Genomic DNA, 27,879 nt, shown 5'->3' on the forward strand with positions numbered 1-27,879 from the left:
AGATGATTCCTCGGTACAGATACAGTACAAGTAAAATTGTGAGTGTGCAAGAAGAAGGTGAAATTTATACATGATTCAATGATTCAATGGGCAGAATGAAACAGGGCTGTTTTTGACAATAATATACAGTCCATAATATGTGAAAAGCAGAGCTAGGTCACAGGTTCTAAGGTGAAAAAAATAATTTAGAGAATGTTTAATTCATGTTTAAAATAACAGCTAAGGATAAGATAACCTTTTATAGAAATAGTTAAAAAAATCTATATATTGATTATTGAGTCCATATAGAGCCTGGTCTCTACCCTTTGCTTATAGGCATACTAACCTGTCTGGCAGAATTCCATACCACCAGTACCAATAGAATACCACTGGGCACTGCTGTTTCCACATTCACTGGATTTCACAAAATGCTACAAAATAAAGATATTGAGCAACACTGAGTATACATTTCTTTAAAATGGAGTAGGAACGCAGCCAAGAGGAATGGAGCTACATGAAACCCTATCAAAATGTGTCTATTATTTCGAAGAATGTTACTTTTTATGGTTTGGTCACAATGTAGCGTTCCATTCACAATGTAATAAATATCTGCTGGGACCATCTTAAAGGCTTTTTTTCCTTTGACTCACAATCTAAATACAGCTTTACTAGACAGGCAACCATGTCCTCAAAGATCATGCTTTGTGATAGGAAAGATCAGCGTTGGCCTTCTTGAAAGCCACCTTCTGTGACTAAAAGTGGTCAGGCTAACGTAACCAATTTGAAGTCCTGAAGTTCTCTTCCTTCTGGAAGAAAAATAATGTATTAATAAAAAAATAAAAAAATTTTGCTGATGTTTCTATACACAATTCTGTAATGTTTATGGTTGCAGAACAGTAACATGCACTCATACCCACCAGACATTTTGACATTGTAAAAAAGATGGACGTCGGAAAATGAAAGAGGGACAAAGTCATTTGAGGCCAAAAGATGGACTGTCTCTTCTAAAGAAGAAAACTGGAAATACGTGGTATACACATAACAATTCTACTACATATAGATAGATAGATAGATAGATAGATAGATAGATAGATAGATAGATAGATAGATAGATAGATAGATAGATAGAGCAGATATGTGTCTTGTTTGATGTCCCATGACTTTGAAAAAGTGGCAAATCTGTTTTGATCCAATACTTATCCTTTGGTTAATGTAATCTTACTTATAGTTTTCTCACATCGTACACTACAAAGACTTTACATTAAATTCCCATAAACTCACATAGATGGAGTGTGGGAGGTTTCAACCTGTAGCCAGCACATTTTTCTGTGACAACCTGCTTTGGTCACATCTGTGCATTGTTAAGCTGATTAGTTCCGTCAGTGGGGAGGGGCCAACAACCTATTGTTTTACTGGTTTCTTTGGCATTGAAAAGGCTAAGTGAAGAACAGGACCATAATAGTGTACATTTTCTAAAGGAAAAGCAGGTTTAATGAGGTTTTGACAAGGAAAAAGTTGCTTTTGGACACACAAGAACATGTGTTAAACTGTCCAGTATGTATCAGAACTAAGGATATCCAGCCAATGTTCAAACTGTTTGGTGAATAAATGTACACGTTAATCCAAAATATGTCACTTTTAATAATACGCTGGAGTTTAAAAATGTTTAGTTCCAAAGACTTCGTCTAAATATGAAATCAAATCTTTTAAGCGCCTGCTTCTCAAACATGTTTATGTATATATGGCTCGGTATATCGGTATATATGGCTCTTTAAAAACGAAAAAGGAGAAATCCTTATCGCACATACTAAAAATTGACCATGTGTTTGTTATGTACTCTAAACAACCCTTGGAATGAGTCTTTACATCAGGAAAAAGGGGCAGACTAGATGGGCTGAATGGTTCTTATCTGCCATCAAATTCTGTATTTCTATGTTTCTATGTACTTTGAGAACCTGAGCCGAGAAGAGTTTGAAGAAATTCCTGAAACAAAAACTCTATAGGTTTCAATCATAAATTATATAGCATGTAATCCGTGGTGGATTTTATACATAGGCAGTCCATTTTAGTGAGAGTTATTGTGTACTGGATAGACTTGGCCATGCATGCCTTCAGCCTTTGTAACAAACATGTTTTTGACACTTAACTAGCCATTTTACATGTTTTATTTTATATATATATATATAAAATAAATATAATGTAGTATGAAGTCATATAATACGGCATACATAGTTTAGGGCCAAATAACATTTGTGAACAACTTTGGACTGGCAGGAGGAGGAAGGAATGCAGCAGTAAAAACAAGAAAGAAAGCTGCAACGGGTGAGTGAGATAGTATGGGAGGGAGAGAGTATGTATGCATGAAGGTATCTAGAGTATGTTATAAGTGTGTTTGTGTGTGTGTGAGCATGAATGTATGGTTGTGAGCATGAATGTGTGTTTGTGTGTGAGCATGAATGTGTTTGTGTGATTGTGTTAGCATCAATGTGTATGTGTAGTGTTAACATCAATGTGTAAGTGTGTGTGAGCATGAACGTGTAGATAGAAGTGTGTGACAGGGACTATGTGTAATCATGAGTGTATAAGTGTGCGTTAGTGAGTATTGTAAGTGCGCCTAAATGTAAGTATGTGCAGGAATAAGTCTGTATGTGTGCTAGTGTCTGTGTGTATGTTTCTGTAAATGTGAGAATGTGTGTAAATATGTGTGTTAGTGTGTATGTGTTTTAAAGGGGGGGCAAGGGGTCAATGGGGCCTTACTCACAGCCAGAAGGTGCCACCCCTCCCCTGTGGATAGCTCTGCTCCATTGAAAAGTAAATACTTCTAATGATAACTACAAACCCACTGATATTTGGTTAAATCATACTGATTAGGAGAAATTCTTATATGTATTTAAATATAAAGGAAATGTGCACTGTATGCATATGTGTGTATGATGTTCTGTAATTATACCAAATCCCACATCTGCAACAGACACAAAAAGTTTAGTATCAACCAGAAATGCCTTGAATTTTCTCCAACAAATAAAAGAATGGGATGCGCATAAAAATGTTCACTGAAACGTGAGATTATTAGAACCCATTCTGTTCACACATTGACATCTGTTTCCATCACTTTTGGATGTCATTTTCTGTGGCTTGAAATGTACTATTGGTCAATGGGAAACCCCCACTCGCCAAGATCCAGACATACTTTATTCTGGTAGATAATTGTTGTCTGGAGGAATAGGAGATCTGCCTTTTGCCAAAGGAAGTAGCATCTTAGCATGAAGACCTATTGTGTATAAAATATTTGCCTCCGTTTTTATATCTGAGATTTGTAACTTTGGGTGCAAACAGACATACAATGTTGTTAATGGTGACACAATGACATCTCCCATTACTAGTTATGTGTTCTGCTATAATTACAAGATGATAAAACAGCAGAAGGTCTATCCCTATGGAAATAAAGAATGGGGGGAGGGGATATTGACAGTGCTAATTGGTACGTCTCATTATTTGTGTATATTTGCCTCCATGATATCCAGTGTCTGTCCAGGCTACTATTATGCTTCAGTTAATCCAACTTCTCATTTTGTTCAAAGGTGCTGCTGTAGACAAACATTTATTGCTGTCTAGAATATTAAGTCGAACTAGTGTGAGATCAGCTGGCCAACATATAGGAAAAATGCCAATATGCAAGGATTAGTCACTGTGATGTCAGAGGTGCCCCACTACTGTCACCACCCACCAAATACAATATATGTAAATACAAGCATTTTCATTACTTAAAATTTTAAATACTTTACTGTTAGTCTGGTCAATACATGGAACAGCCTCCCTGCAGAAGTGGTAGAAGTGGTAGAACCTAATACAGTGAGGGGAATTAGACATGGAGGGGATAGGCATAAAGCTACCCCGAATCTAAGAGTCTTTACATAAGGGACAATGGGCAGATTAGATGCACCAAATGGTTCTTATCCCTTGTCAAATTCTATGTTTCTATAAAAAATAAACTGATGACCTTAATAGATGTTGTCTTAAATTTGCTATCTATGTATCTCTTGCATTGTCCTGAACAAAAAATAGGTATATTCCAAGTGTAAGCTGTTTATGAAGTTGTCACATAAATATAGCTATAGAAAAACCAAAACTATCATTTTCCTCCAATGGGGTAAAATATGCTGTGACCCTGGCAGTCAATGGGTTAATTGCCAACACAGAGACCTTACCTTTTCCCTTTCTTTAGCAAAAAAAAATATATGCTTTTTACATCACATGACAATTTAGTGTTTCCAGCAAAAACTATAAATGACGCCGAACAGATTGAATTCATTCTGCAAAGGGTTCGGGTATTCAACCTGTACTAGAAATAATGTTTCTAATGTAAGGTTTAGGTATTAAAGTGTTAAATTCAACAAAGTAATTGGAACAGCACCTTTGATCTGCTGCTCTTGTTGTATGTGGAATAATAATAGCTGTATGGAAACACAATAATATTTCTGAAAATGATGAAATATATCCTAAAGTTTCCATCCTTAGGGGAAACAATTTATATTCCAATGCCCCCTGCCGTTATTAAAGCAAAGAGTTAACCTCTTCATAATAGTACAGTATTGTTTCACCTTTAGACATTTTTGTAGAATGTATTATTATGATCACCTAAAGTGCAAACTGTCTCAACTGCATACTGTACACAAAATCAGTATTTTTATTTTCTTTATTTTTCTAGTCTGAAAATAATGATATTCCTTATTTATTTATTTATTTATTTATTTTACATATTTCATGGGAAGGACACGGAAGGCAGCCTAATCACTTCTTCTTTAACAGAGTATTTTCATACTATTTTGTTTGGAACAAGAATTGAAAAAAAAATAATGCTCGCTAATACAAGCAAATGTTTAATGTAAAAATAAATAGATGGGGGTTTTTTTCACTGTGGCCAGCTGTTTTAAGGGAAATGTTATTTTGGAGTTTCCCTAAAGTAGCTGCTGGGCTAAATCTGCGAGCATTAAGACCATGCAGACACCTTCAGCTCCAGCTCAGAGCACTGTCTATAAGTGAATGCATGTGTCTTCCTCCTACTATCTGTGTGTCTGTATAACAGCAGCAGGTGGTGGTATGTTGCTTCTGCTGCAAAGGTGACAGCTCAGTCTATCCTCACCCAATGCACAGCCTCTCTCACACTAAAGGAGGTGGGGGGAGTTCCAACAAAACCCTGGGATCTGCTACCTCTCAAGTGAATCCAGGAATTTATCAAACTGCTCCTTGCCCAATGAGAGTGAAGGAGCCAGAGCAAAGGAACAATTCACATCATCACTGCCTGTCTTCCACATCACAGCCTTCAAACTGAAGACCTGTCCAGCATCATCCAGAGCCTCTGGATTTATCCCATCTCATTCTCCAGAGACAGCAAGCAGCCAAGTCTACTTCTCTTTGAGAATTACTGATACCTCCTAATTCCAGACCATAGATCTACTTTTTTTTTCCCAACTACTTGTCAGTTATTCGAGTTGTGTTTTTTGTTTTTTTTATCACAAATTTCCCAGATAAACAGGTGTCATTTTTTTAATAACTTTTTTTTTTTGTGAAGAACTTATGGTATTATGCTATACCAAAACCTTTCAATGCTCAGAAGATGCCTTATGTGTATATATTACTGCATTGCAGAGATATGTCTGGTGAATTGGAGATATATAAAGAAAGTTTATTGCTATTAATTTAAGAGAAAGGGAGCAAAAAAAAGTAAAAAAAAAACAACATTTTGACTTTAGGAAATTTTTTTTGTAACCTGTTGATGAGTATGATTTTCTTCAAGGGTTCATACAAGAGCCACTGAAGCTGAAAGATCATCCTTACCTGCATGTGGATTTAGTCCTCTTTTGGGAAAGAATTCCTGAAAATTCTAGGATGAGTTTCTCCCAGACTGGGGATAATTTAAGGATTCCTTCTCAACCATCCTCTTCCCAGGGATTAAGACATTGTCACAGGACAGTGACTTCCCAAGACAGCAGCCAGACAAATTCAAGGATGTACTTCGCATATATTTTAATATTGCTTATTCTGACTCCAAGAGTTGACTCTTCTTGGTGGTGAGTACAAAACCAATTCTTTCTGTGCCTTAGGATCTGTAAAAACCATATAAATGCTATTTTTCCAAATATAATATGAAAAATGTTCAGATAATTATTTTAAATTATTTTACTTTGATTATGGGATACTTTGTATCTGATATCCAACATCCTATCCCAGTACAGTTGATTTACGAGTAAAACTATTTTGTTAATTAAGTGGAACCAAATTAAATATTTTAATATTAAGTACTTTTTAATTTTGTTATTTATTTATTTTACAATTTATACAGTTAAATTAATGTATTGAGAGCACATACCACATGGCATATTGACATGTTGCCATGAAGCAATTGTTTATTATGTTAATAGCAATTGTTGAGTTTAGTTGTTCAGAAAAGCAGTTGTTTGTTGAAACTGGAATTTTTTTTAGCAATGTATGACTTGTAATAAGGTATTTAAAGGAGTTAAGCTGATATATAGTCATTTGTATATTAAGTTCAGTGATCTGCAGGCTAGATAAAAGCTGCACAATAAGATTGACCCTTCAGGGCTTAAGCAAATTCCTAGAGTCCAGACATTAAAATATTCATACTGCATTCTACACATAGCTGATTCTCATGGGCAACTCTGGCAGAGGTAAGGTGGAATACAAGAACTAGTAACATTACCCCTATTAATTTAAGAGATTTTAATCATACAGATAAAATTAATTAGCTTGCAGCAAATATATAGAAATATGGAGAAATCGATGATATGGATAATATTGATTTCTTTTATTAGCCAGATTGGAAAAACAAAAGGCAAGTTGATATTTCTTGACAAAAATCAGGAAACGTTCATCATTTGGCTTCACGATGGAGAAAAAAAAATCAGATGACATTAGGTCCTCAGGACTGGCCAAATGTAACCTAGACAAGTACAGGGCAAGAAAACTCCACTATATCTTATTATAGATATAAAAAATTTTATTAGCAAAGCGGTATCTTCTTAAGTTCATTTTTTTTATTATTATACCCATTCTGCACATTTACTAGTATAGAATTCCCAGTCCACACATACTATGATGACATTTAATATCATGCTCTAGAGCTGTGTTTAAAGGATCATGTATGCGACCAAGTGAATCTATAAAAAATCTGAGCCCTTGACTGTATATATTTTTGCCTAATATCTTTAAGCTGTTTTGTAAAAAGTTTTGTTTTTTTTGCTTTGATGTTTTAGAAGAATGAACATTGATAGCTATATGTACCAGTCATGAGCTACCATAAACACACAATATATATATATTGACTACCAATTTCTTTATATTTCTATGTTATTTATAATACCACAATTATAACCATGTGATTTTACTCTTCTGGCAGTGAAAGATATACATCTGTTAGCACAGAAAGGGTTAAACCACAGATATGTGTTTCAATAAACAAACTTGAGATATTTGGTCAGAATATGCCATAGGACAGAACCAGTTAATTATTCGAGTCATCTTGAGTTAGGTTTGTACAAGTATAGCTTGTCACATCAAAAAATGCACATTTAAGACACTTTCTGAATTGTAGGCACACATAAATAGTATTTAATCTAGTGTACTGGTTTGTGTCGGACATATTTGCGCTATTGTTGTATATGAATATTTGGTTTGTAGTGATGTTTGTATTAGATGGTGTGAACAGGAGAAATAGATTCCTAGACAGACAGTTCACTGATCAATATACAGAAAACATAAGCAAACTGATTAATGAAGAATGAGCAGAGTTGGGTAAAAATTGAAATCGTGAAATACAACCATTATTCTCAGTCATTTGTCGGCTGGTTCAGATTGATGAGATTAGCAATACTCCAGAATCTGGATGGATGCAAACCTCATACTAGATATAGTTATGTGTATAACACCAAATGCTTGCATTAACTGGATAAGTTGTTCTTTAGAGATATATAGATATATATATATATATATATATATATTGCCACTATAGAAATAAAAAATATATACCAATGAAAAAAAAAGTCACAGGGATATTTTAAACATCTCTTCTACAGAGCCACTTACCAATAGAAACTTATCTACTTAACCCCTTAATGACAAAGCCTGTACATGTACGGGCTCAAAATGCATTGTTTTCAATGGGTTTTGGGACTGCCCATTGTCCTTAAGGGGTTAAGAACACTGGTATAAATGTATTTTCACTTATATTTTCACAATATACTACTAAAACTAATAGAATACTGCTTGAGATTGCTAACCTATAGTGAACCAAAGCCTATATTAACCAGTACTGGATAGCCCAGAGTGGTACTATAGCTCATCGTAATTTCAGATATTCATTAATATTTAGTAACCTAATTACGAAAATATGTTTAATATTCAGTACTGCATCATGTACTACATTCCTGTATTATTATTTCGTTTATAATTAAAACAAATTAAGTACAAAATGAAGATATTGTCCATCTAAAAAGTGCCTTTTTTTGTACTAAAACTAAGTAGCGTTGTCGTGTTGAGGTGTTCTGTGATTACTGGGAGCTTTTTTTGTTAAAACACCATTTTTCCATATTAAACATAAATAATTAAATGATGCCCTAATTAACATATTTGGGTGCAGTTTCATCTGCCTATGTCACATACATATCCGTTCATATCTTTTTAAATAATTATTAAAATGACTGAAGCTTATGGGGGTTTTTTTTCTGTGCAGTTATTTTAGGTATAGTAGGTTTAAAAGTTAGCGACTGTTTTAGCTCAACAGAGCTACGTTCAGTGGCATGTGGATCAAAACCTAAATAATGAATTACTTCCTTGTCCTGATCTCAACTCCCTTTACCTTATTCTTGCTTTTATATAGTTTCAAGTGGAAAGAAATTTAAAGGGTAAAAATAATTATGAAAATTCCATTTCACATGCAGCATTATCTATTTCATCAATGGTACCTTATTATAAAATGCATGATTAATGTGATTGGCAGCTATTAAATAAATACAAATTATAATTAAAATGTAGAGGCTACGTGGCAGTTGCTTCATAGTCTTCCTTGTAACATAACTTATCTAAAAAAAAAGATAAACTTAGAACATAAACAACTCCTATATTGGTTTGTGCATTTCCCTACAATAGAGACAATCTGAGATAAAACCGTATGAGAATCTATCATTATTACTATTATTAATTATTATTTTCATGTAATGTTAACTGTCTACCAAAAGCATAGCCAGGGCACATCATGAGAATTCCCCTTCATTCCCCATGACGCCACATCGAAGAGTTTACAGCTGCTCGGTTTCTCTAAAAAAGCTATTATCACAAATAATGTAAGGGTGATGCAGCAGTGTGAAATGTAATGCATCACCGAGCTGGCAAAGCAGAAAATTAACAGTGTGAATTAATCATTTTTCTATTAATACTTAAAACATATGCTGTATTTAGTTTTAAGAACTGGGATCAGAAGGCCTGGACAAGCCATCAGACACATAGGATAAAGCATGTGGGCTGCTGCCATGTGTGTTTCCCATTCACAGTATCTCCAGTCCAGTGGCTAGTCCAATGCTTTTACCAGGTAGACGGCCTGACGCTGTGAGTAATATAAGAGTGTATCACTAGGTGCCTCAATCTGGAATAACCTTGTTATATCTCCCCTTTAAGTAATTTTTTTTTTAAATTGATAATTGCAGTATTTATCACAACTATTATATGCCAGGGGATGTACCATTCCATGCATAAGTTGGGCTGTGAGATACAAAAGAAGGATCCTTTGTGGAAAGGTCGAGCTAAACGTGACTATGTTGTAGACCAAAGAAGGTACCCTAAAAATCCAAGCACGCTAACCGGTCAGAATTTTCAAATATCTCAGCTTTTCATAGGCAGATTCAGTTGTAAAGGCACAGTGAGAATGCATAATATGATCGTCGTGTTAGGATACACAAACATGGGAGAGTGAAAACGTTTGTGAAGATAATTCAAAGGATCAGAACTTCTGGCTCCAACTATGAATGTATGGAACATTGCAAAGAATTTCCGAATACCGTAGTGTCCTTAATATGGCCTGTGGTTCCACAAGGAATCGATTACTCATGGTCATAGGCACTTGTAAGTAAAGTTAAAAAAAATCATGCATTATTTTTTCCTTATTGCTATGTCAGTTGCCTCCTGTCAGTGAATAGAAATCCATTTTTTGATTTGACAACTGTTGCTGTGGTTTTTTTTCCCTTTTGGTAATTGATTTGCAGAAGTAACATTCGGAGGACATCATTTTTCTTTTCAGGGGGCTTGCCCTCAGTGTGCATAGGAGAGCAGTGACATCACAGTCATATTGCTGTGTAACAGCATCAAATCTGTAAAATAAATATTATATGGCTAATTTGCTTTCAAATGATCTAATAAAACTAATTCTGAATAGAGTGGATTTGACAGGTGCAATCTTTGTTTGATGCTTCATACTGAGCAAGGGAAATTACCATTCTGGCACTTTAAGGCCAGAGGCTCATAGATCACAGGCATTGTGCCCCCTGCTGGATACAGGAGGTCACACTCTCACCTTTACATCAGCCTACATGTTGAAGTTTAGCTTGTGATCACATATGTACAACAGAGAGCCCCACGTGACATCATTATATCGACAGCCTGAGCAGTCATGAAGGTGGGTTCATCGGCGCCCTGGGCACTCAGCCTTGCAGGGCAAAACTATGTATTAAAAGTGTAGAATTGACATGCAAACCTGTGTGCCAAACATGGTTATGCCAAAAAATTCTAACATAGTCCATACCACAAAATATTACACTAGAATGTGAGATTAGTAGTTTACAACAACTGTAGAAAATCTTCAATTGCGAGCAGAAAGATTAAGCACACTCGTCCAATGCAGAAAAGTGATTACTGAAGTCCGGTGATGTAAAAGATCCAATCTTTATTCAATCTCAGTTTCGCCTGAAAAGTATTAATCATAGATCATGACTGGCAGCAATACTAATGTAGAGAGTATGCCGAGATCAATGTCTCACAATGTGGTGATCAGCTTATAACTAACGTCATAACGTAATTGCGAAACGCGTCAAGCTATTGTTTTTGTTCTGCTGTGATATGTTTTGCTCCATGTGGATATAATTAAACGCTTACAAGCATTGGATTGACACTCTCGGATTCATTAGTTTTGTTTCCTTCTTGTTGTTCACATGCCGAAATCAGCACTGATGCTGTGTTACCAGGAAATCAAATGTGACTGTAATAGTGGTATACAACCCCTTCGCTGATAGAGGGATCCTTAAAGTAACAACACATCCTCATTCTAAGCAGTCTAAGAAATAGGTACTGCATGAGGAACCTGTAGCAAGGAACTATATGCTTTTGGCAGCATAACATGCTTCCTTCTTCAAGACATCCTAGAATACAGTCTTCGCCCATGCTAAATAAGGCAGGCAGCTTAGAGGGGATTGTGGAATACTTGGGGGAAAGACAAAAGCTTTGAGAGTAATGGATTCTGCACATGGAATGTTAAACGTATGGGGGGAAACATGAAACGAATACAAAACTAGAGACATGAGATTGGTAGAGGGAGGTGGAACGGGGTTAGGAAGGTAAAAATGTACTGCGTGATAGAGAAAGGTAGAACAAGACACACTAAGACGCAAGAAGTAGAAGTCCTAAGCGAAGAGTAGAAACATTGGCGGTACACCAAGCTGAGAGTGGTATGCATATAGAATATATCAAATAACTACATTAGTATGTGTTTTATGTTAATCTGTCATTGTAATTAAAGTATACTCCTGTCATTGGAAAATGTGTATGTTTAGATGGATATCACCATGTACCTGATGGTTAGATCATAGACCATACCTCTGTATCAATGTTTTATAATTGAAACACTGATTAATATTTGAAAAATGTGTAATGTAGATATCATCATGTCCCGTGATAAACTCAAACCTACAGCATGTTTCCCACATTTTGTCTGGCATTGGGTATTGTTTTAGAAGTAAAAAAGCCTCAGATCTTCTGCATATTTACAGTCAAACCTGTTTCATTAGAAACCATCCAGATTATTTAGACAGAGCTGTGGGTCTGATGCTGTAGGATAAAACCTGTAAAGGTACCAACTCATCAGAAGATTCATTAGAAGTTACTCCCTTAAAGCTGTAATTTCAAGAGGACAGATAAAGAACCCTATTTTACAACTTATTTTTCTTTTTTTATGATGATAATGGCCCTTTTTATCTATCCCCACCATTTACTTTAATACTAGTTGTAATTGACCCTTAAGGGACTTTTCTCCAGGTCAAAGGGTCTAGGGAGACATCACTATAGACATAAGGATAAGAAGTTGAGCGTGGGAGGCCAGCAAGGTTATGAAGAAAAATCTAAACTGACGTACAAAGCAAAAAAAAAGGAAACTAAAGTATATGAAGAATGAGGATGTATACAAGAACTGGAAGGCTTGTTTGCTTGATAAATTCCTGCCAATGAGTCATTATCTAATGATATTTTGAGCAGTTTCTCTATTTGAATTCCATCACTTAATCCATTCAGTACTGAATCATTGTAGAAGATTCTACAAGACACTAAATTTGCTCTTTTGACTTTAAAAGGACAACAGTGTAAACTGTTAATGTGTTCTGTGTATATTTTTTAAACATTTTTCTTGCGGAAAAGTTCTTAAAGAATTTCTCTTCTTTTTTGAGGGGTATGATTTTTTTTTAAAGAAAACTTAATACGATCTACTAGAGAGTGTCAACATTTGCTTTGTCTAAGGTTACAGATCATCAGTGGTGCTTTATCAGATAACCATTCATGTTTAAGGAGCACTCCAGTCATCATATGCACTTTAATGCAAATGATAGATGCATGGTCCATTTACATTTTTGTTGTCCCACATGTATGGGGGGAGTTTGCAGAATCCCTCCATATGTATTGCCCTTTTCCCTATTCCCAGCTATTTTTCTGGCAGGAACACATCTCCATGGATTTGTTCCTAACCCTGAGTTCATTAACTGAAAGCTTAATTTCAATGGAAGCACTTTCCTGCCAATGATTAGCTGCTGGAAGCAGCTAATCAAAAGCAAGATTCAGCAAACCACAGAGGATGGGGGCAGCTGCAAGCTACTCATAGAGTACTTTTAGCACGTATTCTTCTTTACCGCGGCTGTCATGGAATTGTCCATTTAAGTATACTATTATACACAGTGGCTACAAAAATTGTAGATGATGGTTCCACAATTTTGTGGCAGCACTGATCTAGCTATATCAATAAATATCACCATTAGCTGTTAAATCTATCAAATTCCCATGATATTTGCTTGGGGAATCTATTCATGAACTTTTCAAGTTTGTTCTCGATGCAAAGTTTGTCTTACGCAAAACTGCTGACATTTTTTTTCACCCCATGACCAAAGCTCATTTTAAGGCTAGTAAGATATATTGGCTGTTAACCATAGTATTCCTTGCTATTGTTCTTTGGATATGTTTCTGATTCTCTCAGAAGACACAAATTTCCTGGTAATTCCAGGCGTCTCCCAGAAATTCAGTTGTTTCAGCTGCCCCCTGATGCACGCAAGAATATCCATGATGCAATGTCTCCTTACCTTCTCGGTTGACCCCATATCCTTTTCCGCAGATCTGATTCTTCTCTTGCTGCTTCTTGTTCTTCTATCTTCTTTCTTTGCTCACTTCTCCCTGGTATCCGCTTCGTTAACCAGGCCTCCTGGAGCACCCATCCACACAGCCAGCATTGCATTTTAACTGTATATGTCTAAGGCCTGCACAGCCAAAACGCTTGTAAATGAGCTACCCAAACTACCCAGTATTTGTAGTTGCATGTGGCATCCATCTGGATACACGTGACCACAAACTACACTTCTACATCTAAGCTGATCTAAAAGTTTTGCATGACTTTATTTATCCAGCGGGTAGCTGCATGCTGATGATCTTTGGACCACTGGGCTTTACGTGCCAGGACCCATTTTTTGCCCAACCCTAATACATTCCTTCCCTTTCTAAATCGCTTTATCCACTAAAATATTGGCTCTCCCTTTTCTGTTTTAGCTTCAATTCAGTTAGTTGATTCTTCAGTTTTTTGCCTCATCAAGCAACAACTAATCATTAGTTATGTTACAGAACTATTAAAGTTTGACATCAAGTGTTACCCTGCCAATTGTGGGGTCTTCCAGATCATGGTCTACTACTACTGGCGTGTTCACATGATTTCAGTGTTCTAATAATAAAGTTCTACAAAGATTTTCGAATGTTATCATCTGGTGTGCGTTTAGTGGGTCTTTAATACGTTTCCTTTGCCCCATGGGACACATACGCCGATCAGTCATACATATTGTGTAGGTCCCCCTTTTGCCACTGAAACAGCCCTGATCCGTCAAAGCATGGACTCCACTAGATCTCCGAAGGTGTCCTGTGGTTTCTGGCACCAAGACGTTAGCAGCAGATCCTTAAAGTCCGATAGGTTGCGAGGTTTGGCCTCTATGGGTCAGCCTTGTTTTTCCAGCACATCCCACAGATGTTCGATTGGATTGAGATCTGGGGAATTTGGAGGCCAAGTCAACACCTTGAACTTGTTCTTCTGTTCGTCAAAAAATTCCTGAGCCATTTTTGCTTTGTGACAGGGTGCATTATCCTGCTGAAATAGGCCAATGCCATCAGGGAATACTGTGTCCATGAAAGGGTGCACATGGTCTGCAACAATGCTTAGGTAGGTAGTTCGTATCAAAGTAACATCAACATAAATGGCAGGACCCAAGGTTTCCCAGCGTCACACTGCCTTCTTCCCATAGTGCAACCTGGTGCAATGTGTTCGCCACTTAAGTGACGTACACGTACCCAGCCATCCACGTGATGTAAAAGAATAAATGATTCATCAGACTAGCCCACCTTCTTCCTTTGCTCCATGGTCCAGTTGTAATGCTCACGTGCCCATTGTAGGCGCTTTCAGCAGTAGGCAGGGGTTAGCATGGGCATCCTGACTGGTCTGCGGCTATGCAGCCCTATACGCAACTAACTGTGATGCACTGTGTGTTCTGACACCTTTCTATCAGAAACAGCATTAACGTTTTCAGTAATTAGAGCTGCAGTAGATTTTTTGTTGGATTTTAAAACACTGGCCAGTCTTCACCCCCCCCACATGCTTCAATGAGCCTAGGCAGCCCATAACCCTGTTGCCAGTTCACCGCTTTTCCTTCTTTGGACCAAGCCCTTACGAAAAAATTACTGCAGTTTTTCTGAAGTAATACTGCAGTTTTTTGGACATGAAAAAACTGCAATACTGCACTTTTTCTGCAGTATTACTGCACATTTACTGCAGTTTTACTGCATTTGTACTTCACTGTACTGCAGTATTACTGCACATTTACTGCACTTTTTTTTATATTGCAAACCTACATTTGTACTTCAATGTACTGCAGCTTTATTGCATTTGTACTTCCGTACAAAAACAACTGCAGTAAAAGTGCAGTACAGTGAAGTACAAATGCAGTACAACTGCAGTAAATGTGCAGTAATACTGCAGTAAAAGTGCAGTATTGCAGTTTTTTCATGTCCAAAAAACTGCAGTATTACTTCAGAAAAACTGCAGTAATTTTTTCGTAAGGGCTAGGAAGCAAGTTGCTGAGATCCTTACCCTTCCCATTTTTCACATCAGCTATGAGGACAGAATGTTAACTTGCTGCATAATATATGCCACCAATGTTCCATCTAATTTATCTTAGTTGGCGTGCGCAGAAAATTTCTCTTGTGCAAAAATTTTCACAGAGCAAAAATTTTGGTGCGCACAATATCCGCACTGCATAAAGTTTAAAAAAAATTATTATTTTTTTCTTTTTTGGGGAAAAAATTTTGTGCGCACAATTTTTGGACGTGTGCGCTCTCTAAAAAAGCTATGTGCGTGCGCACGCACAAGCGCACAGCTTAGAGGGAACACTGTATGCCACCCACTGACAGGTGCCATGATAGCAAGATTATCAGTGTTATTCACTTCTCCTGGTACTGGTCATAAAGTTAAGGTTGATTGGTGTATAAGGAGGGTTTATTAATACAGTACATAAGCTTAACTAGGAGAAAAATTATATCTGCTTTAATAATTGAAGATTATTTTGCTGTCCATTGGTACATAAAGAAAAATACATGTTTATTTATCATAAATTTGAAAGTTATGAAGCTCCGCAGTGTCTTGGTACTGAAAACGTAAAAAAAAAAAACCAACAATCTATGTTCATACACAAAATCATAACTGAAAATATCCAAAAGTACATTTAGATTTATTTGCAAATTGTAATGTGGTTTGAGCAATAACAGACAAGAGAAATGAATTATTCTAATCCCACCAGGATAATATCACATAATCCTTATTCTCCCTGACTGCTAAAATAACAAACTTGACATTACAAGAAAAACACAGACATTTCAGAATATTTGCTTTAATAAAGACCTGTGTCCATTTGCAAAGATAAACAAGTAAAATGAAATATTTAATTAAACTGGGAACATTACAGGACTCCAGTGGTTTCTAGGACAAGGTGAGTGTGATATATATATATATATATATATATATATATATATATATATATAATACAGTTCTCCTAAGGCTTTTGATTCATTCCATAAAACAACATGCCTAAGTGAAGAAGGAACTTTGGAGTAGCATGTTCTTTCTTCTGATGTATGAAAGCACGTGTCCCTTTTGGCATTCACAGACACATATTGTAAAGCAAACTATAGTTCAAGAGTTGATTAGGAGATTGCCTATACTGTTTTTGCTGTTCTAGTGTGTCTTCACTGATCTTAGGATCAAAATGACCATGGTACACTTAGGTTGCTGCTTCATAATCAGGCAAGGATGGATAGTGTGCAGTGATAACCCAGACATTGATCTGCTTTACCATACTTAGAGCTCCTGTTGTTGTCAATAGCATGGCTGGGTGTGCAAAAGCAGTTGGTACTTGAGCAAGCCCACCATGTCTCCCCATGGTTGTAAAGCCAGCCCTGGCAATTTACCTTTAATAGTGAATTGTCCTTTTCCTTCAAATATTTCAGCCAACACTCATCCTGAGAACTGGTAACACAAGCAGTCGTGCAAGTGGATAACTTCATATGTAAGCCTTCAATACCATATCACAAAGATTCTATGGTAATGACACTGTAATGGTGACAATTAAATAGTCCGCCCAACTAAATATAGCTCACCCTTCCTGGTGCATCTCATGCTTTTGGGCAATAGTTATTTGGAGGATTCGGGTCTTGACCCAGAGAACCGGAGAAGCGGTGCTTCACCCGGCAATCTCCGGGTCAAACCCGGAGAGTTCCCAGGTATGACCATGTCACATCAAAGAACTACAGTATGCGGTTTTCAAAGCCTCAAATTGTCTTGTTATCCACAGAAAAGATTTCTTGCCAACTAGTCAGTCGAATGCATACGTCTCTTGGTTTTCATGGGATGTCCTGATTTCTTGCTCACTGTCTGGCTTTTGTGGGCAGTGGGGATTATAGGCTGGTGGGGAGATCAACATCACAGACTTCCATAGCAGATCACACATGGCCACCTTGTGACTCTCTAAACAACCCTTGGACACCTGACATATTGTAGAATATTTTTGTCACCTTCACCAGCAGACATTTCTATGATTTCTGTGATTCCCCTCTAATGCTTTTTTTTATTTTGGTCAACCAAATGGTTCATTTTGCTCCCGGGAAAACATTTTAAATTTTTTTTGCATAACAAGTCATGCCCTTTTGTGCCCTCTACTCTATATATTACATTGTCTATTTTGGCTCACATGATTGTCTCTCATACATTTCCTCATTTGGTGCATAATTCTTTCTATGTCTCTATGATCTACACTTCCCCTATTGTGGTTTAGCTGAATAATTTTACTCTTATAGCAAATACACTTTAAATAATTCATTTCCACATGTTATTTAATTCTGTGTATTTGTATGATCTTATTACATGTTTTCTTGACCTTCTCTGAGCAGCTATTAAAGTGTATGAGCCAGGACCCAGGAAATACACAACCAGGGGCATAAATAGAAATCATTGGGCCCTGGTGCAAAAATTGCACCAAGCAATATGTCCCACAGTGCCAGTTTTGCCACAAATAGCTTATCAGTGCCATCTTATCCATCAAACAGCTTGTTTGTGCCATCTTTGTCCCCAAATAACTTGTCTGTGTCATCTTTGCCCCAATCATCTTGCCTGTGCCATCTTTTATCTTTGTCCACAAGCAGCTTGTCTGTGACATGTTTACCACCAAACAGCCAGCCTGTACATCTTTGTCCCCAAACATCCTGCCTGTGCCTCTGAACACAACTACTTACTTGCAGAAGTGGTATGTCTCCCTTCCTCCATGCCATGAACAGAGTGTTCCAGCATGTGGGAAGTGGATGTGATGTCATTTCCTGCATGCTGGATCAGTCAGATATCCAATTAGATCTTTACAATCTCCTCTCCCCTAGCTGCAGTAATTATCCGCACCTAGCGACTTTAAAGGGGCAGACAAGTGATCTCAGGGGTTCTGACCATGATTGGTCGAGTGCTGTACACAATTATCACATTACAGTATATCATAGTTCTGCAACTAAAAGGTAGAGATAGCTAAGGAATCTTACATGGATTAGCCTACTCACTATTTTCACAGGTTTCTTTCCCATTGTGAAGTTCTGAGTAAAATACTATGTCAATATGTCAGGTAAGAAACATGAATGATTTAATGATAAAGCAGGAGTTTTTTTCCCCTCTGGTGTCATATCTTGATTCCATCTCTCTGTGTAGTAATGACCTACAGAGAAACCAGGAAGAGAGGTCCAAGTGTAGGACCAATTTGCTGCCAATTTCCATTAGACATCTAGGGCAACTTTGGATTGCATTCAAGTTATGGGGGGGGGTGCTCACATGAATAGGAAAGTTTTCTGGTGTGGTGTATAGAGCCTCTTCGAAGTATGTTTAATTTACAATAAGTAAGATATGTTGATTACTGCTCCACTTTTCACTGCTACATGAATGTTAGGCGGTAAAATTAGAGCTCTAGAGCAAGGATGTGAGAAACACTCACTCTTAATATTCTGTTAAGGTCCTTCATTGCAATTTAAAACAAAAGTTCTAGAAGTAGATATTGGAATGCAGCAAGGATAATGAAGCACAATTCGCAGGTAAGAGTATAGGTTTTATTCCCTAAGCAATGCGTTGCAGTTGGGATTTTACAATATTAACCTGCCCATCTAGCAGTAGAAATCGCCTCTCAATGAAAAACTCCCCACATGTGGCATAAACCCCTTTTGGACATTAATGGACAAGCCACTTGTGGTCGTTTGAAAGTAACTCGCAGTCCAATCTGGGGACAGCTAACAACTGCAGTGTTACGGGGTACCTGGCGAGAACCATTCTTAATGTCAAGAAGGCCATGCTAAGGATCATTCAGCTGTAGGATCCCTTGTGTGAACTCTACAGGCACATATCCAGACAAGCTCCATAACTAGGTGTAAAATTAGAATTTCAATGTTTTTTTTTTGTCACAGAGTCTTTTAAAATGACTTTATAAGAACTTGGGAGATGGGGAGAAATGTAAATATCTTGCTGGAAAGTGTCTTACAGCAGAGCTGGCTCGGAATAAATAATATTTATTTCACGGCAGAAGGGAAGTAAAAACAGCCGGCAGATGGAGTTCATCATGTCAGTGTCATTACTGTTTTTGCCAAGGTCATCGTAACGCAAGTTGCGTGTTGTGCTTCTTCACGGCAGGATTTGCAGAAACAACAATTATTTTATTATTACATTTTTACACTTGGGTGACTTTAAGATGCAGGGATAAAAATTATCTGTCATACCAAACATTAAAAAGACATCAGTTCTGTATTTACTCAGAATCTTGGCTGGCGTCTTTATCTACAGATTTTCATGATGTTGTGATTTTTGTGCTGGAATATATATTTTTCTCAAGAACTGTTTCAAATGAATGGCAATGCCGTTGTTTGAAATGTTTTTATCTCTGATCACAGCCAGTGAAACAAAGATATTTTCACTGCCAACATGATCGATGTTGGCATCTGACTGGCATCAAAACTGATCTCTTTTCTCAGGTTAAAGTTCTCCTACTAGAATGTATAGGAGGATTCCTCAAGAATCTTACCACAAATGCACTCGTCATGTGGAAAGTACATTCAAGGAGTCAATTATCACCAAGATGTTTACTTTTGACCAATAACCAAAATGTCTGTGTACTTTCCCAATACAAAGAAATATCATCACCGTTTTTATATAACGTCAAGGTATCTGTCAGTGCCCCTTAATTGTACTTTCAAGCTACTGCCAATGTTTAAGTGTACTAGACTCTAGTCTTGTCCTCATCATAAATAAAAAGGTAATCTTCATCTATCCTGTCATTGAGAGATACTAAGCTGTGCGTTCAACAGGCGTCTTTAATGGTGAAATTGTGTGTTGCCATGGACAATGAAATTGAGTTTCCCTCAATTTCTGAAGATCTAGAAGTCCTTGAAATCCTAACATCTGTTTGCCCCGTTTCCATCACATGTCCGAACGCTATGCATAGATCTCATATTTTGATGGTAATGACCGCCAGCCCCTGCGGCCCTATTCTTTTTTTGTGTTTTTGTTATTACTGCATCTGACACTAGGCTCTACAAACAACTTTACAAGCATACCACTAACCAGGTCCCTTACATCAGAGAATGTAATGTCATTCAATGAACCAGCAACTCACAGTATCACTATTTTACTCTTATATCACAATAATTTTGTGATTTATTTTCCAGACTTTGATCTTGAGCGGTAGAAAATATTAATATAGTGATACAACATTTAATAATCTATCACAGTGACACCAAACACTGATGGACATCAACAGGTGTTCAGCAGCTATCTTGATCTTTGCTTCTCCTGCTGGAAATGCTCTGGCACTTTTTTACATATGTTAAGGATTGTCCTCTTGATGGTACCATCTTTGTGCAAGGTCTAAGTAAATAGAGATGTAAAAGAAAGATGCTTTTCAAACAGCCTTTTTTCTGCTGCACCACACTGTTTCAATTAGGAAATGTAGACTTAATATAACATCTACTAAATTCTGCTAAATCTATTATCCTTTTACTTTTGAAGAAGAACATTAACATTATTTACTCAAGATGCTTACATCACAAAATCACTACCATATGGACCAGTCTTACCTGGTTTCAGTGAACTGAATTAGTTGCAGCATCAATTGATACTCAACGCAGAAGTTATATAAAATCTTAGAAAATTGTTTCAGACTTTAAGCGATGAGTCATTGTTTTGGTTCCCTTCCATATTCTTCTCTGGAAGTCTTGTCACTTATAGTATGTGACAGCCTTGTGACATTCTTGTTGAAATAAGACTGAATTTGGTTGCGTTGTACAAAATCCCTTTCCGTGATGTGATAGGTTGTGCAAAAGAACTAGAAGTTTGCAGGCTACGTGGCTAGAATGGATACGAAAATCTGTGCACACTATGACGCATTGTATCCTTCCACTCCTCTGTAAAATGCAGTGCATGGAAGACCAGGAGATTATGTCATATTATAGCCAGGGGCATAAACGAGCCCCTGCGGCCGCACACTCCTCCCAATCCTTCCATGTGAGGAAGTCAGCCCTTTGAAAGCAGCCCCGATCTAAAGTTAATGTTACCTGTGATATGTATATGTGTTACAAAGGATACACAGTATGTTTATATACCATTGGGTCATGTGTTGAGCAAAAGTTTAATTTTTTGCACCAAAGTATAAATGCGTATTTAGTCAGCACTCATTTCATACATTCAATAACATGTATTCAACAGATTAATTGTTGATTTTCATTGCACGTAAATCGCTCCTGTCAATGACTTTAATTGTACATGTGTATTAAATGCGACTACTTGTAGGGTTACTTGTGGTTGACCAGTTCAGTACAAATTGTTTAATAGTGGTGAAAAAAACACTTAATCAAGGTAAGTCATAAGAACAGTATAGCAAAATGACACCAGAAGGGAAAACTTGCACCCTAACACTGCTTGTCCTACATCTGGCAGAAGCAGCTTTTTTGCTAAGAAACGAAAGCATTTTAAAAATGTTTCATTGTTTCCGTCTTCCACAAAAGTGTGCATAACTTCATAACTCGGAAAGCATCGGGAGCCTTTCCCTTCCGTCTTTGGCACATTAGCCAACTGCAGTGACCAAATTATTCATGATCAACATGACAGACAGGTCCCTATCAGCTGGTCCTACCAACTTTCCAATCATCATTATAATTGTCGTGCTCGAAGCATGGACACTTACAAGGTCAGCAGGATACATGCATGCTGCTTAGGTTCACAAATCGAGATGGGACCCATCTAGCTGTATTCGCTTTCCATCCTCGTCTGACCTTTTCGCTTTGCCAGCATTCCAGACACAGAAGGAATCCTGAATCTCTTGTGTGAGAAACCCACATTAGCTCAGTTTGTAGATTTTGTGCAAATCTCTGCAAAGCTTTTAAAAGTACATTGGACTACAGACCATGGTGCCAAAGGAACCAGATTTTAGAAAGCACAAACAAAAAAAAAACGTTGCTCATTCATCTGGTATTACAAATTGTTAGGATGTCTCATAGAAGATAAATATTTCTGTACTGATTCCTGATGGAAACAGTACTGTTTTTTCACAGTTATCTACAATACGGCCACCAGTATTGTCAAGTCGGGCTCCCATGACAAATGCGGTCATTGGGGCCACATGCAGCCAGCAGCCTGCTGACAGAATACCATTAATGTTGGATAGACCCCAACACAAAGAGCAGTAAGCTGAGCAACGCAGCATATGCTATTTGTATGTGGCTGAGTGTGTTGTGAGTGTGTGAGGGTGCTCTTTTGGAATCAGACTGATATGTTGATGGAGGTTGTTTTTTAATGGCACAAGTGAGCAAAAACTTCAGATGTTTCCGAATAGGGTAAGACTGTAGGGCAAACCATTGAATTGCTGCCTGTTCTCAGTTGAGTTGTTCTTCTACTGAAGACATGTCCCCCACTCTACTGTTCTCTCCAGCGTTGACTTTTTAAAGCAGCCATTCAATTGGCAGGAAATTGTCTCCCTAAAAATCAATGGGGTGCTTTCTGTCTCATTAGACTCCCTGTAACTCTCCCGCAAGCCACCTCTGGAGCTGGCTGGCAATGAGCGTGCAGAGGGGGGGCATTTCAACAAACACATCTTCTGCTGGGGATGACACTAAATGCACTGGGGGTGATTCTGATTAATCCCTTTGTATTTGCCTAGAAATAAATATAAATATATATATATATATATATATACATTCATACATACGTACATACATAAAATCAATTTATCTGTAGGAGCTCACTTTTTACAGAGAGATGACAATAACATAATTAACTAGAAAACAAGCATTTTAACACAATCAGGGTTATTGTTGTACCTCCATATTAAAAACATAACTTTTGAAGTATATGTACAATATTGTTATGTTTTAGAGTTCGTCATTATGCCCAATTACAATAAAATGACAAAACTAGGTCAGAGGCTTAGACTTAATGTAAGGTACATTGACTTCACTGAGATGGTGGCTGATGCATGGGACGGGGTACCTCCAGAAGCAGTAGACGTTAATCCAGTAATTACATGTAAATATGTATAGAATAGGCATAATGCTATGCTGAACATAAGACCAGACCAAAGACCAGACCAAGGACCAAATCAAGAGGACCAATGGGTCTTATCTGTTGGTAAAGATTTTGTTTCAGAATATAAATGCTATTTATTTCTCTTTTAATACATTGTTAAATTAAACAATTAAATACAAAAATACACCATCAATTTACAGGTAAGAATATTTCTTACATTTACATGTACAAATATTGTTTATTATATTTACAAAATTATAATTATTTTAAAACATACTTGAAATGGCAAAAAAGTGTTAGTCTCAACATCTGTGTAATTTTTGTAAATTGAGAATGAGTTGCTTTTAATTTTTTTTATGATTACATGAGTAGAAAATATTTTCCAAAGAAGGCTTCTGGAACAGCATTGGGATTTTTTCCGTATCAGTCTTTAATCCCTGGCTGGTTTTCTTGATTATCTAGGAAGGAATAAGCATAGCTTTAAACTAAGCTCCACGTGTCATTAAGTCTGCAAAGCCAGCAGAATCAGAGAGATGGTTCTCCTTGTAGGCTTGTTGGCAGTTAACAAAGATAGAAGAAAACTATATTAGAATTAACAATGTGTAAGTAGTAATTAAATACCATATATATATATATATATATATATATATATATATATATATATATATATATATATAGTGCATCATATAAATTTGGACTTACAGAAACATGGTGGACCTCTTCAGAGTGATGGGATAACATAATAGATGCTTGTATATGTATACATAAGTGTGTGTATATATATATATATATATAGATAGATAGATAGATAGATAGATAGATATATCTATATACACTGGTATATACATATATATCTATATCTATCTATCTATATATATATATATATATATATATATACATCTTGCAAGAGCCCTTGGATTTGGCAACAATCATAACAAATTTTCAGTTATACATATGTAGAACCTTTTTAACAATCAAAATATGAAGGGCCATCAATGGCAAATTTCTCTGCAATAATGGCTGAGTTGTTCCTACATAATTCAGTTTGTGTAATTATGTTTAAGAATTCACATTGATTTTAAATGTGTTTTATAAAGAACCCTCCAGTTCTTGGAGAAGCTTATTACGGTAGGCCCTTCATAAATGAAGTCCCCTTTAGTGAATAAATCTCTACAATTTCCAGTGAGTTTAAATGTTGCTCTATCTCATGATTTTATATTATTATTATTATTATCATTATTATAATTATATACAATTAGCACTTGCTAAGATACAATTACCCTTCTCCACCCTCTGTTGTTCATCTGATTATACCTTAGGTGTAATTGTTTGAAGTATTTTTTTCTGAAGTCTCATATATTGCTGCTAGAACCTCTAGAAATCCGGCAGCATTTCACCCAATACTAGATTCTGTCTGTTTCTTCTGTGAGCAAACTTATATTTTCATGTCAATGACAATTGAATTGTCCATTCCCTGTCAGCCACAGACCACCACCTCCTAGCAATATCCCATAACACAAAAGTGCCCCTTTTGACTATTTGAAATGGGGCATATTTTAAATGTCTCTCTAGACATATAGGAAATAAATACAAAACCACGCCTAGAACACCACCTAGAATACCAAACACATGTAGATGTGTAGATATATAACAAATAAAACAATTTAAAACTTAATTAGTAAAATAACACTATAGCGGAAAAAAGTGGGTGATGCGAATGACGTAGGACGTACGCGTCTACGAGGGGCGTGTCCCGGGCTTTGAGCTGCATGTTTGGCGGGGGGTTTACCTACCTGAGCGCCTGAATGCCCGCGAACCGAGACCCGGGAACTGCCCTGCTGTCCTCTTACCCGGAGTTAGCATCCCGTATAGCGGGATCCGATAATTGAACTCGGAGACCACCCGATTGGGAGCTGATCCCCGGAACTGGGAGACCGATACCCGGGAGCTGAGTCTCGTGATCCGGGAACGGACCATCGGAACTTTGAGAGCCCGGGAGAGGACCCCTCGGGAATTAGGAGGTGGACCCCCTGAGCTCTCGGAACCCGGAATTCGAGGAGTGGATACCGGGAATCGTGATCCGTGCCTCGCAAAGCGGGAGATTTTATCAAGGATAGGCCCAGAAACCTGGTACAAGATCTGCAGAGCTGCATAGCGGCACCACACCAAACTATAGCAGACCAAATGGGTCTAGGCCCCACCAGTGCACAGCAAGTATATCTAAATAAAGAATATGAAGATTTGATGATTTGATAGGAAAACATATTATTTTTTATTTTTTTATTTTTTTATTTTTTTTTATATATATTAATTTTTCTGTGTTTTTTTATGCTGGACTTTTTTTTGATGTATTATAAGCTATTAATCTTAATAACTTGAACATGCTGATCGATCTTAGAATGTAAGAATACTGAATGAAATCTGGTATATTTTATATTTGGTATTATCATTAAAACAAAAGCCGGAAGAATCCATCATTGAAGTGATATAACTATGCCACCTAAGAACGATAAGACTGAGAGAATAGACAAAATGGATAAAGGCGATAAATCAAAGAATATTAATAAATCCAAAAAACCGCAATCTATTAGTACTTTTTAGTCTCCTCGCAGCCAAAGAAGCCTTTCTGACTCACCGGATAAATCTTTGTTAGATCATGGTTTGGAAGAAACAGATTTTCCTCAACAAACCTATATATCTCAAAAAGACCTAGTAGTGGCTCTGGAGTCATTATATCTGAAAATAAAGTCCGATTTAGATAACAACCTTAGAGACTATAAAGAAGAGATATCTACTTTAAAATCAACACTCCTGCACCACAATGAAGAGATTTCCTTATTACAATCAACAGTTAAAGACTTAAAAATTCAAAATGGAAATTTAAATACGGAGATTAAGAAAATGGAATATAAACTGGCTGATTTAGAAGATAGCTCTAAAAGGAAAAACTTGAGAATTAGAGGAGTCCCAGAGGAAATAACTTACCTTGAACAGTATATGAAAGAATTTTTAGCAACGTATATAGATCTTAAAAACTCTGGCCCGTTACCAATTGAAAATGCCTATAGACTTCCTATTCCCTTTAATCTAAAACGAAAGGATATCGGAAGAGATATTATTGTTACTTTTTCTAATCTATCGATAAAAGATCAATTCCTTAAAGAATGGAGGAAGAACCCACAAAAAAATAAAAAGTTTGCTTCCTTAACTACTTTTCCAGATCTTTCACAAACTACAAGACTGAATAGGAAGAAATTTGCTGAATATACAGCATGTTTAAGAGAAAATAATATACCATATGTATGGGGTTTTCCTATAAAAATCCGATTTACATACAAAGAAAAAATTTATACCTGCTTAGACCCAGAACAGCTGAAAATGAAGTTAAACAACTGGGGCTTATTAAACTAAAACCCTCTGTCACGATTCTGGAGAGTTGATGTTATATATTACATATTATTAGCTTGTTCTTCTCCCTTTTTTTTTTTTTTTTTTTTTTTTTTTTTTTTTACACAATATCACTCTATACACAAAATTATCTTACAGGCATGTTATATATTATATATACACAAATTTTATGTAAATAGACACTATATTATTGATACTATTGGGAATGTCAATTAATTAAATTATTATTAATATTAAGGATAATTGTATAATTTAACAATCACTAATTGATACTGCACTGTATTACACTGGAAGAATGATCCAGATAATATGGAAATTAGATACATCACTTTATTAATTACTATTCAACTAAGTATATTATTATGTAAATATAAGTAAAATATATATATATATTTATTTTTTTTATTTTTATTTTTTTCCCTCATATGCTCGTTGGAGTTTCCACTATACACACACAATATCACTCCGTATGTAAGTTATGATATATCATGTAAAGAGATACTCTACTATTGATATTAAAAGGGACTAATATTAAGGAGACTTTTATAAGTACTGATTTGTATAACACTGAAAGAAAGAAAGATTGGTTGAGACAATACGAAATCTAAAGTGCACCTTATAGACCACTATTTTATTCAACTAAGTAAAGTATAATCCACATATAATATGTATATATATGTGTATGTGTATAGCTAAATATATTTTATATAAATTTTTTTTTTTTCTCTCTCTCTCTCTCCTTACTTTTAAAAAAAAAGTTGGTACACGCCCCTAAACGCCCTGATGGTACAGGGACTTTTTCTCCACATAGTCAGGTCGATTAACGACCTTTTTCT

At 36.5% G+C, this 27,879-nt stretch overlaps 1 protein-coding gene across 1 annotated transcript in view; it reads left to right on the plus strand.

Annotated features, from left to right (window-relative positions):
- The first annotated feature begins 5,988 nt into the window (after positions 1-5,988).
- Positions 5,989-27,879, plus strand: part of LOC149298352 (protein Wnt-2b-A) — a 37,588-nt gene continuing 15,697 nt past the window's right edge. Inside the window, exon 1 of the mRNA XM_089487443.1 lies at positions 5,989-6,050. Coding sequence (XP_089343569.1) covers positions 5,989-6,050 — 62 coding nt within the window. The remainder of the gene's footprint in view (positions 6,051-27,879) is intronic.

The sequence above is a fragment of the Sceloporus occidentalis genome, unplaced genomic scaffold (genome assembly GCF_023333645.1).
Source record: "Sceloporus occidentalis isolate IW3139 unplaced genomic scaffold, rSceOcc1.0.p SCAF_33, whole genome shotgun sequence".
NCBI lineage: Eukaryota > Metazoa > Chordata > Lepidosauria > Squamata > Phrynosomatidae > Sceloporus > Sceloporus occidentalis.